Raw genomic sequence first — 13228 nt, forward strand, 5'->3', positions numbered from 1 at the left:
CAATGCAATACATGCCACCACTGCACAGCTACCAGATCTGACACAAAGGTGAATGTGCTAACGCATATCCATGGATCAGGGAGGCAGAGTAAGGCCACGTCTCTGGGGAACTGTTTCATTTAAACTGGATTAGGTGCAATAGGAAATTGCACCATTAATCACAGCGAAAATGCTCAAGGGGCAGGTAAAGGTCCCAACGCACACAGCTGAAATTGCTGCTTATCACTCCAGAGCAAAGCATGTGATTGTTAGATGAGGGAAACTTCTCAAGACACTACCTACAATCACAAGCAGAAATCTTTCATCTTCAGGGCACTCGAATGCACTTGGCTGCCTAAAAACCCTAATTACATTCCAGTACCTAAATCCATCCTACCTCTAGCTCTCTGCTTCCTCTACCAAAAGCTTCCACCCTCTGAAATGACAGCTGTTGACAGTGAGGATGTTTTAGCTTAAAATCCTAGCTTAAAATCCCAGTAGTGTAAACTAAAATGCTGAATTAGGAGCTGCAGCAAAGGAGAAACCAGCACCCATTAGGTTTTGCTGCTTTTGATGACAGCAACTAAAACCTCTGACCAACGACCACAACAGATCTTATTTCAGGATATCTCATACTACTTGGAGCCGCATCCACTAGATCTTATGGGTCGAAGTCTTAAAATGTTTATATTAGCACCCTGTTTCAAAGAGACTAAGACTAGAAGATGCTACCTCAAAGTAAGAACGCCGAGAGCATAAGACCCTGAGAAATACAAGGTAAAATGAAGGAAGAGCACTTTGAGGGTTAAATTCCTAAAGGAAATTTTCCCAAACATAAATATCTTAAGTGACAGGAAATATGACTAGAATGAGGACCATAAATCTTGATCATGTAAATCTAGCAAGAGAGGCCAACCTAAGCCTTCACTGTTGCATCCTACATCCTAGATTCCACACATTGCAGGCTCTCTGCAGCACTTAAACTCTAGATGCAGGTCATTCATTTCCGGCCCTAAAAATATGAGAGTAACCCTTTACTTGCTGCCTTCCTCCTTATGCCTCCATTGCCGATGGAAGGCTTTGTATTAATCTGTCTTCCAGAGAGTAAAAACGTGAAGGAGTAAATGCTTCCTCCAACCAAATATTTAGCAAAAGGCTTAAAGAGACAAATAACAGTTCATTCACTCCTGGTCCCTTAAACATCATGTCTTTTTGCCAGATGATGTATGCCTAACATGCTGAAATGAAACATCACACAGAAGTATTCAAGAAGCACTTCTTGTGCTCAGCAAAGCTCAAGAAGTTTGACATGGCTGTACAGTTTTGGTGTTTGGGATAAGAAACCACAGAGACACCAGAACTGTGTCAGGCTGAGATATCACACTTGCAGACAAAGCTACCAACAAAAAGTAATTTTTGCCAACGTGGAATGCACTGAGGTAGCGAACTCCTTTCATAGATGTAGAAAAGCTATTTTCCAGCCATTCTTTAATGTGACTGAATTAAAGCCAACTTCCAAGGATTCCACAACCAATATACTGGATGCACTCCATACCAGATACTGTTGGTTATATTTTTGGAAGACCTCACTGCCAGGAGCAATGAATGTGAAATATTCGGCCTAATGACTTATTATCTTTAAAAAAAAAAAAATAAGAGAGACAGAGAGAGAGAGACAGAGAGAGAGAGACAGAGAGAGAGAGACAGAGAGAGAGAGACAGAGAGAGAGAGACAGAGAGAGAGAGACAGAGAGAGAGAGACAGAGAGAGAGAGACAGAGAGAGAGAGACAGAGAGAGAGAGACAGAGAGAGAGAGACAGAGAGAGAGAGACAGAGAGAGAGAGACAGAGAGAGAGAGACAGAGAGAGAGAGACAGAGAGAGAGAGACAGAGAGAGAGAGACAGAGAGAGAGAGACAGAGAGAGAGAGACAGAGAGAGAGAGACAGAGAGAGAGAGACAGAGAGAGAGAGACAGAGAGACCTTTTAAAAAAACTGAGTGGAATGCCAGATTTTGAATATCTTTTCTATTTAGTGGTAAAGGAAGAGTTGAGAATTTACTGGTATTAAATTATACAAACCTGAGGAAGAATTCTTACGAAACCATTAAGGAAGGGAAAGCATTAAGGAACTAGCCTTATAGACCTTGAAGCCTCAACTGCTCACAAACCTTTAACCTTAACTCCGTTTGCCTTACCAGATGAAAACTCCACGACACAGTTTCTTTCAAGTAAGAGAATATGAACAAGAGAGATTCTAGCTTTTCCAGAAAATAAAGTCGATACTTGCAGTTTGGTACTACATCTTGCACGCTTTCTTAGCCCTGAAGACAAAAAGGAACTTTCATACACTCCCAGAGCGCATGCAAGTATTTCAGTTCGCACTCAGCTTTGGAGAACGTTCACTTCCCATGGCTCTACGCATAGTTGCATTTCACACGTGCACCACAAACAGCAGTGGTTTTCTAGATGAAATTTAATTAATTGATTTTCTATAACGTTTTATATATTGAACTCTAGCACTCATTTCTAGTGGAGCTCATCAGGGACGTCAATGACTTCCAGGAGTGGCAGGTCTCATACTGAAGAACATGGCCACTGTAAAGCGGGGAAAGGCTCTGGAGGAGGACACCACCCGGGAGCGGAGCCAACTACATCTGAGACGGGGCAGGAAAGGAACCATTAGAGGAACAGCAAAAGAAGATGGAGCAATGGTGAGGAGAAGTGACTTCAAGGAGACAGTGAGCAACAAACAGGGCAGGGGCCCACTCATGCACTGATGGTCCCTTGCTCAAGGAACTTCTCAACACTACTTGCAGCTGCTTGCAAGCATGGCAAAGTCCGTCTTAAAGGATTACTGTAGTCTTGTGAAATACTGTTTTGAGGGAAATACCTCTTGTTCCAAGAGACTCCATTGCCTCAAAGACATAGACACGTTTCAAAACATGAAAATGAAATATCTCTGAAATGGAGATTTAAAGGGTTTGGAAAATTAAGTTGGGAAGTATCTTTGCTGCTGCAAAAAAACACAGCAATTTCAAAAAGACTTCAAATACTGGGATACAGAGTGGGAAAGAAGAGAGGAGGGGAAACACTGAAGATAGGGGAGAGAAATGACTGGATGCATGTATTGAGAGCTAGGGCTAAAAGAAATGCTACTTAATTTTTGAACATATACTCTAATTATTTCTCTCCCTTATTTTGACCTTCTCAAAGAAAGTTCATTTCTAAATAGTATACTTGAATGTTTCCATACCAATAATTTTTTTGTTTTTAAATGCCAAAAGTCCTTGTACAATAACCTTTTCTCCATGAAAGGAACAAAACCAGACAAAAATCTGATAGTGTGATAAATTTTCAGTAGCTGACTTGTTCAGAGTTTGGTAGAGTGCAGAACTGTCCACAAAATCCTGGATGGCACTTTACCTATACACCGTTGATCAAATGCAAGTGTATTTCAGTGGAAACAAGTTTTCCTTTGGAGCATTAGAGTGTATGGGGAAAAAAAATCAATTAATGTCAAAAACAGATTTACTGTAATGATAATTAGCACTTACATACCACTTTCCTTTCAGCATATAAATTGTGCTTACCAGCTCACTTTTAGAGGGACATACTCTGCCTAATTAAATCAATCAGAAGAGCTTTTCTATTGACTTGAGTGGGAAGTGGTTTGGGAATCAGCATGCATACGTCTATGTTTGAAGCTCAGTATGATGTAAACATCCTGTTAGGATGTTCAATATTTCTGAGAGACAGGTTTAAAAAAAAAAAAAAAAAAAACCACCCCATAAATGCCCTCCTTTTCCTTGTTCAGACTGATGAAGGAGAGAGAAATTTGCACAGAGAGAAATTTGAAGGAGCTTCCCAGCTATTAAACTTTTTCCTTGTTCTATTATACCACATTGCTGCTCAGAAATTACCCAGGATCATAAATGTTGTTCATATAGTCAGATTTAACTCCTGTTTCGTCTGTTTAATCATTATCTTTCGATACAAATCCTCTCCCGGTACATGCCCCAAGGACTTGCATTCTCCCTAGTCCTTATCAGGGCAGAAAGTTTACCTGGCTTTACAAACGCAATGGAATGACAGTGACTCCCGCTTCCCTTGGGAGAGGACCAGAGGCTGTGAGAAAAATTCAAACACCTCTTTTCAGATTAAAATCTTTAAACAAGGAACAGTAAAGGCTAGCTTATTTTACATTACCTTCTTTTCCCCTTCACTAACTTTACTGTATGCCAAAAAGAAAAGTTCTCTCCTGCTGGAAAAAAAGTTTCATTTTCAATTTGTCCATCAGATAATCATTTGCAAAGACTCAGGACAATTATGAACTAATGATTTTAATCCTGTAAGAACCACAGAAAACACATTCCACATTAAAACAACAACATCAAATACAGCAAAGCAGCTCAACTAAACTCTCTACTACATCTTTCACTTTTTTTTAGCCCCTCAGTTACCCTTTCGAACGCAAAATTGTGATTGCACCTTCTCTGCATTAGATCACCATCCTTGATCACACACGCCTGCACGCCCATATAAAATACATAATTCTTAACTGAAACCACATGCTGTGGTTAGGCATAGTCATCATCTAATGGTCTGGCACATCCAACTGGGCTTGAGCTGAAGCAGCTCATTTGTGTCCATGAGGCCACAGACAGATGATCTGGCACGCTAGCAGATACTGCAGTCACGCCCTGGAGATGCAGGCAAACGTTTCATGGTGCCGATATTGGAATAAGAAAAGGAAGAGGAAAATAAAAGGGAAGGGTATATGTTCTGCTGGAGGAGTAAAACCAGACAGGATTTTCAACCATCACAGCAAGATTAACAAGAGCTTGTTCGTCACAAATTTTAGTTACAGCGTAAATGAAAGACATCAGCTGACTTTAAGCAGAGCTAGAGTACTCATGCTTTTACAAAGCTGCTAGTTCTAGTAGCATTACTTTGGCAATACAGTGAGCCAGAGAAGTGTTGTGTATTTTATTCCACAAGTGGATTTCTGCAATCACATCAGAGTCAGAGATAACTCTGATTATGTGCTCTAAATGACTCTGCTTGAGGAGGGAGGACCCTTGCAGGAGGGTTAGATCTCCAGAGGTCCCTTCCAACCTTGGCCATTCTGTGATTCTGTGATAACAAACAAGCACTGTGACTTCTGAATTGCAAAGAGAACAAAGCTTCTGAAAGAAAATGTTTTAAAATACTTCATTGGCAAGGATTACTCTGTTAACAAAAACATGGCACAGAAATTTAACATAGAAGCATTATACTGAATTTGATGACATAATTAAGTTAGACGTTTCTTGACTTTAATCAAAGTGAAATCAAAAAATTTCACTACAGATGCTTTCTAAAACCTGCTTCATGTAGTAATGTAGTAAGAATTCTGTCCTCCATCACCTAAACTTATAGCAATAAAAAAATTACAACTGATGATTTGTAATGGATAAGAATTTGTTGAACAGTATTTTGTTCAAGTCAGAATACACGTATCCAAGGGCATTTAAAAATCTGCAAAACATTTTAAAAAAAGCTAATGAGTTCAGTGTGATTTCATAATTTCTTACATTTTTAGATAAAGAGGGTACCTGAAATAATCCCTCCTTGACAATCATCCTGACAGCAGTAAGCAGTGACCTGAGGCCCTGCTGTACCGCATCAAGAGCATGCAAATACCGGGAAAAGCATTATATTCAAACAGTATTGTAACAACTTACCATGCCGAGAGGGATTCCTGTTTGTGATCTCTCCTTTCTCATGGAAGCCAGGGCTCCTGCCAAGCCCTTCCATGCCTGCATCAGGACTGATGAAGCCATTTACTTGATTTGGGTCCCTGGTGACAGTGTTAATGCGGGTTGGGATAGGTTCAAATGTAGGGTCTAATTCCAAGATCAGCCTGTTCAGCTGCTCAATGGACTGATCAATATCCAAAGTTGGAGAAGCTGGCAAGCCCCCTGTATTCAGTCCTAGATCCAGACCGTTTGTGTCCCTCTGAGGCACTAGTCTTGGCTTAAAACTCTCGCCGCTGGAGCGTTCTGCAGCTTCGCTGACACCTGGCACATTTCCGAGCCCTCTCTGCACAGCATCTCTGCTGCTGGAGCCCCGCGTCGGGGTGTCCGGGACCCGGGACTGGCTCTGGACACTGCCTGAATTCTCTACAGTGTTATGAATGCCAACCCTCACTTCACTCTCCGGGGCAAAACTGTACTGGTGAGCAGTGACCATCTGCTGCTGGCGTACCCAGGTCTGTGTAGAGTAGTTACTTGGGCCATAGGCTTGAGGCTGAGGTGAGACAGAAGGATTCCTTTGCAGCTGCTGAGCTGGCTTTGGCTCACTGCTTCCAAACGATCTCTCATAGAGGGGATCCACACCAATTCCCAGGTCTGGGGCAAGAGCACTGTGGTGGTCTTCCCCAGTGTTACTTCCAAAGCCATCTGAGAGAAGGGAGTTCTGACTACTCTTATGGCAACTGAAGTTCCCAAGGTGGGTGGAGTGCTGGCCTTCTGAGGAGGACAAAGTCCCAATGCTGTCCACACTGTGAAGGTCGTGATTGGGCATTTCATCATCCAGAATATCGGTCTCCCTGTCCTTAAGCTTGGTGTCTCCATTCACGTGAACTTGAGCTGGCACTATGTGGCGAGTCCCACTGTACTTGCTTCGGGCATCAGTCATATCCTTGGCGGTGCTGACAGAATCCTCCAGACCAAAGCCACTGAGTAGCTGGTCCAGCTCTGCCTTCTCTTGCGGGCTGAGACCCCGTTTGCCTCCCGGCGCAAGGCGCTCCTCAGTCTTGTCTGTCCTGACGGAAGCTGTTGAATGTCCCGAATCACTGCTGACAGAGAGGGTATGATCACTGTGATCGGGACTGCTGGTCACAGGAACACCCTGAGCAACACCAGGGATGCTGGTGTCTGAAGAGCTCTTCTTTCTCACTTTTGCATACAGACTGCCATCAATGGGACCTTGGGTATGCAGCACTGAGAAGACACAAGTAACAAACAAAGGGAAAGAAAAGGACAGGGTATTACATAAGGGCTCTGACACATATCATATCACATTTTAGAAATACTGCTAATGTTAATGACATTGTTTCTGCAAAACTAAAATGGCTCTACAAACCCAGCATCAACCAATGGCATTATCTTCTTTTGCATTTCTGCAAAAATTCTACAACAAAATTCTTGATGAAAACATAACGTGACATCATAGTCCAAGATTAAACATAGTTCTCTCCTTTTATGCTTTTTTGGAAGGAAGTTCACAGCTCTACAAACACCTCACACCAATCTGAACAACCACACTATTACAGTGCCAGAAATTTGAAAGACAGCTACCAAGTGTTCTATTCAGAGCTAGAACGGTAGGAACCTTCAACCAGTGCTTGCTTTGAAGATGTATTATGCAATTATTAGTTTATTCATTTCTACTCGATGGTCTAACTACACTACAAAGAATCATTTGCTCATTTTCTTGGTGGTGCACGGAAACAATAGGCTTTCAATTACAGCTGCAGTGCCCTGGGAAATACAGCAATTTTGCAGGAAAGTGCATCTACCCAGTTCGCTACAGCTGGGTGTTGAAAACAGGCAAATACCTGCTTCCAATTACACGAACACAACTTAGCATGCTTCAGTGAAGTTAGCAATGCACAGAAGAGCTGGGTGAGCCAAGTTTCACCTTCTTACAGGGCTAACAAACTCAGGCGGAGGGCTTCAATGAAGTGACTACATTGTTTTTGATCTCAGAACTATGTTACTGGCATTCGTGGATGCTGCTGCCTTCTGCTACCTAGAGGCACCCATCATGTATTTTTTAATCTGATGATTAAATAATGATTTTTGCCCTCATTCCACAGCCACCACTCATTGCTTTGTAATCCATCCTCATTATTTCTTTTCTACAAAAGATTAGTGTAAAAGATACAGCAGACAATCAAGAGAATCAAAAGTTAGAAATAAAGCACTCAGCCTCAGGACTGTCTCCTATGCAAATACTTCTAAACGTTTATCAAATATGTAATATTTTAGATATTATACCTCACTGCTGACAGGAGTAACATGAAACGTATACTCGACAACAACAAACAAAATATATACAAGATGGGTAATTAAAGTTGTTGACAAAACGTTTTTTGCTCTGCAAACAAAACAAACTGGAGCAGATTTTTTTCATATGATTAGGAAGTAAAAAAAACCACGATCCATTTGAGTTGAAAATACTACTGTGAAAACCACCTCTTCCATGTTATTTCAGTACTACCAGCACCGGCAACGGATAAAACCACAGAACACTGAGCAGAGCGTTTTCCCTCTGGAACATTTTAAAAGCTCAAGAGTTTACTTGAATCCAGCTTATTTTATCCAAAGCACTTCTTCCTACCTCTGGCCCACCAGGGTTCTTTAAAGCTCTTCTTGACATTATATACCCAGGAGAATAAACTAAGCCCTGGGAGGCACATTCTTATGATGTATGGCCTAATCCTTTATTGGATTTGTTCGTTCACCTCCCAGAGGCATCAAGTAGGTTCCATCAACCAGAGATAGAGTATGGCGACTGGGCTCCTACCCAAGACTGAAAATGAATGTGTTTCCTAATTCTGGTCTTATAAAAAGGCTTTATGACTAACTGCGCCTACTGTGCACCAAGCCAAGAAAATAAAATGAGTGGTTCTATTTTGGAAGGTTTTAAGGCTCATTTACCAAAACATCTATATTAAACAGAAGTTTGAGAAGAATTTTCCCCTACGCATAGTTTGAGAATTGTTCGATAATAAGGAAACTAGACCACTAAAACTTATGAACAGGGATATTTTTGTCAAAGGTAACCAACAGCTTAGTCTCCATTTTTGGCATTCCAGAATCAAAAGATCCACTAACAGCCCAATAAATTTTAAAGTCAACTATATCACACAGTTTCAATTTATATTTAAAATGGCACCATGGTCATGAAGCTTCAGAACATTACTAGTTAGCCCTTCTGGCAATGGCATTTCAGAAAAAGCGTTATTCATAAATTGTACCCATGATGGCAATGAATTCATCAGTTTATAATGGCAAGAAAAGTGGTCTGGCTGGAAAAAGCATTCGTTATGCAACATACTGCCAAGTTTCCATCAGTTAAAACACTGTTATACACTAGAGGTTATACGATAGGTTCAACAGATTTTAGCCAATAATTAAAGGACAGTCGTTTCCTTTTTAAAGACTAGGTACTATTTGCTGCCTGCTGTTGTTTTTAAAAACAGCACATGCCAAAGGCCAAAAACGTTCCCTTTTAGAACAAGGCATCAGGCTAGGAAAAAAACAAAAAACAATTCCCCTTGCCACAGAACTTCTCTACACGCAAACTGTTAGAAGCTTGCTGAAGTTTATGCTGTGTAAATCCCACAGTGAGAAAAGCTGCTATGCAAGAGGTCAAATGTCTGTGTACAGACATTTAAAAACAGTATTTATGGTTTAGTGAAGAGAAATACTGTAAATAAGGAAAAGATGGACAATTGACAGCTTTTCAACAACCTCTTGCACACTGTAATTTCTCATAAGCTCTCATTGCTGCTAGGACAATGATGCACACTTGGAGTTTCCACATGAAAGGACAGAAAAACTTTCCTGCGGAATTATTTAATAGAGCTACCACAATAAATTGTAAAAATAATGGAAAAAAAAGTGTTAATAGTAATTCTTGGGTGATTATTTTGTAGCCGGCAATAATTTTCTTGTGGTTAGTTTTCAGTGAAAAAAATAAAAAAAAAAAAATACAAAAACACTTCTTTTATTTGAGTAGCTGATTTTATACCATTTCATTTGAGAAAGAAGCCATCCCCACCAACAACCAGGCAAAAGAGGAAAAAAAAAAAAAAGTCACTTGAGTAGACATTCTGATTCTAAATATTTTTAAATACTAGGGCTAAATATTTTTAAGCAGTACAATTCCTCAATGCATTTTTAATGGTGTTAAGAATTAGCACCACTAGGCATAAACATGAAAACACTTTCTGACATAGAGTAGATTTTTTGTACCTTATCATCTTGTTTCCTGTTTACATATTAAGTACACAAACTAGAATACTCAAGTTTTGCTTCTTTCCGTTAGGCTTTAAATTGGATACAATAGACTACTGGAGGCAACATTTGAAAACTTGTTTTTTCCAAATACTGAATTATTTTCATTTTTTAGAGAATGTTCCTATACACACTGCTTTTATGTGACAACACGAAGCTCAGGCCCAACCTACTTCAGGATGGTGAGGTGTATTAAATGAAAAAGTATTTTTCTGATAGTTAAAGAAGTTAAATGGCTGCCTTTGAACTCTGAAGTGACCTCCAATGCTGGCTAAGATGTTTAATTCACGACTACTCAAATCACAGTTTTAACCTGAGCTATAGTTTGCAGTGAACACTAAGAAGCTGGACAAGTTTCAGGTTTCGCTGAATAGCTAGTGTTAACTGGAAAGCATCAAGCAAGGGTGTAGGAATGGTTCAGACAAGTAAATCAGATGAAAGGAAGAAAAATTGTGCTAGAGGAGTCTCTCCCTCCTCCTACTTGTCATGTAGATGGAAATTTCTTCTTTTTTGCAATTACAGCTTTTCAGTTTGTATCTCCTGAGAAAAACTGCTACACTGAAGAACGGCATCTGTACTCAGTAGCAGTCTGACCGATACACAGATACTACCGGACACAACAGGAGTCTTTCTGTGACTTCTCATTGGTTTTGGCTCAGGGTCACTAAATACAAAATTTGGTTGGAGCAGAGATAACACGGCTTATGAGATTGCAAGGTTCACTGCCAAAGGAACAACGTTTACACACAGAACATGGCCAAGGGTAGGGTTGGGCCTGCAGCATTTTTGTATGTGATGATGTTACACCGATTAAAATAAATAATTCAACGTTCATATCCATAACTGTTCCCAATTGTGCATTTGGAAACATCTCATTTTTACCTGGAAACCTTAGTAAATCTGATCTCAAACAACAGTGGAAACTAGGTTTTTGTTATGTTACGGTCCCTGTTAAAGTCTTTGAAATCTGAAATCCTCCCTAAGGAGACTAGAACCACTATGTATAAGCAATTGAACATTGGGGGCTGCTTGGGAGACCCTACAGAGGGGCCAATTGCTAAATATACTAATCAACACAGCCCTGTGAGAACTCAACGTCACGACAGAAGGGATGGCGTCTGAACACTGCCATCTCTGTGCCATTTTTCACCACCATAAACCTGGCGGCTGAGTTTTCTAGCATTCAAAATTGCCTAACCAAAATTGTCCTCTAACCTCAAAATTGCCAGTATGTGGAATGCAAGGACGTTAAAAAACCTGAACAGCTGTAGACATAATGAGTACTATCTTACTCAGCATCAGCAGAACTGCCTACTCGTAAGCAAGTAATAGACCTAGGTACACCATCTATTAAGAAGTTCACAATGAAAAAAGCAGACAGCTTAGAAATACTTCATGCACTCTGCGTTACCCTCTACCTGAGATGCATATTATCTAAATTGAAAGTAAGTACAAATATGCGAGAGAGGGACTATGAGAACTCAACTTTCCTAAGTGAACAAGGAACTTACCAGGAGTCTCAATCCTGCACTGATCATTTAAGTGAGCACTGAGCCATACAAAACAGGCATTTAAACTGCAAAGGAAAACGCAATCAGTAAAGCGTGGGATCTAGATGTCCTACTTAAGTATCCATTTCTGAAAGCCTGGTCCATTGCCAAGCTTTGATTGTAGGCCAAGCTTCAAAATCCCTAAGGCAACCTCTCAAAGCAGTGGTTCCCCAAACAGAGGTTGCAGCAATTACAAGTAGGATGGTGAGCCTGACATACACTGTTTTTGATATTTATGCTAGAACTTGAGGGCTCACGTTACATTATCTGTCTAAAAGTGAAGCTCAAAGCAAAATGTTTGGGAACTGTTGACTTTAGGTTGTGAACTTAAAGATAAATACGATATTGTTAGACTTCAGAAGGAAACATCTGTGACTACGGGATAAAACAATTTACTTGCACCTAAACCACTTTTCTCTAGTAAGCAGCTGCCCTTTCGGAAACCTCAAATAGTCACTGAAGAATTATGTCACTGCACATTGTATTCCAGTAAACGGATGAGAGAGAATTAGACACAGAGCTAAACAGCTGCTCCTGAACAGTCTGAATCTTCAAATCTGCAGCTCCTGATCATGAAAACTGGTGAAATATACTGCATGTAACAAACCCAAAATTATTTTCAAAGTTGCACAGTTGTACCAAAGTATTCTTGGATTAATTTCCTCCTCATTTTTTCCCCCTCATGAACACTTACATGTAATTATCCAGAATTATTAAAAAATTCCTATGTCTGGCACTGATCAGTAATCAGGAAACGCACTGCAGTTGGTATGTCTCTGAACGACAGTCATTCTTAGGTAACAAATATTTCTCTCTCTCTCTAGAAATGTATCTCTCATCCATCCATCCCAATTTTTCTTTTAACATTCAGCACAGATACAACAGTCGTGCAAACTAAACTCAACCAGTGTAGACAGCACTGATATTAAGAATTAATGTCTCTGACTGGTGCGGTGGGAGAGTTATAGGTGGCCCTAACAGCAGCCAGGCACACAACCCCCACTGAAAGCAAATGGAAATCACGTGCCATTTGAAATCCATGACTGAAAAATCTCTCTTACCATGCCCCACGTCCTAAGCAGCACTAAGGGTTTAGTTTTACCTCAGATCTGTGTATGATTTTTCCACTCCAAGATCAACAGAAAAAATACAATTCATTGTTAAGGTAAAAAGCCTCTTTGCCGAAAGCTTCCCTCCCACCCCAAACTTGGTTTCCAAAGGTATGAAATGCTGTAAGAGGAAGAAACATTTCACAGTGTAGCACTTCTGCTATGGAGGAATTAAATATACGGGTACCACGCTCTACTCACAGAGCCAACATTTGTGTCAATGGTTTTACCTAAACGATATACTAGGCAGCCTGAGGAATGTTTTTGCACTGGAGCAATCCACAGAATATTTAGATATGACTTATCTAAATTGAAACAACTACCACAACTACATCTCCAAAGATTCAACACTATCCAACCGCGAAGGAAGTAGAGAACATCGAAGCAGTCACAGGAAATACAAGATTTAGGCTTTTTCTATTATTGCTTGTTTGTTCACAATACCAGGAGAAATGAATTATTCAAATACTATAACCTTGAAAATATAAGGCTTTGAAGTAACCCCTCCTTATATAAATAACTATT

At 40.2% G+C, this 13228-nt stretch overlaps 1 protein-coding gene across 18 annotated transcripts in view; it reads right to left on the reverse strand.

Moving 5' to 3' along the window:
- TNS3 (tensin 3) overlaps positions 1-13228 on the reverse strand; it is a 265299-nt gene that overhangs the window by 68142 nt on the left and 183929 nt on the right. For all 18 annotated transcript variants that reach the window (XM_068936084.1, XM_068936082.1, XM_068936083.1 and 15 more), the window contains one exon: positions 5701-6960. In XM_068936084.1, the coding sequence (XP_068792185.1) occupies positions 5701-6960 (1260 nt within the window). The remainder of the gene's footprint in view (positions 1-5700; positions 6961-13228) is intronic.

This window comes from Struthio camelus, chromosome 2 (genome assembly GCF_040807025.1).
Source record: "Struthio camelus isolate bStrCam1 chromosome 2, bStrCam1.hap1, whole genome shotgun sequence".
Lineage (NCBI taxonomy): Eukaryota > Metazoa > Chordata > Aves > Struthioniformes > Struthionidae > Struthio > Struthio camelus.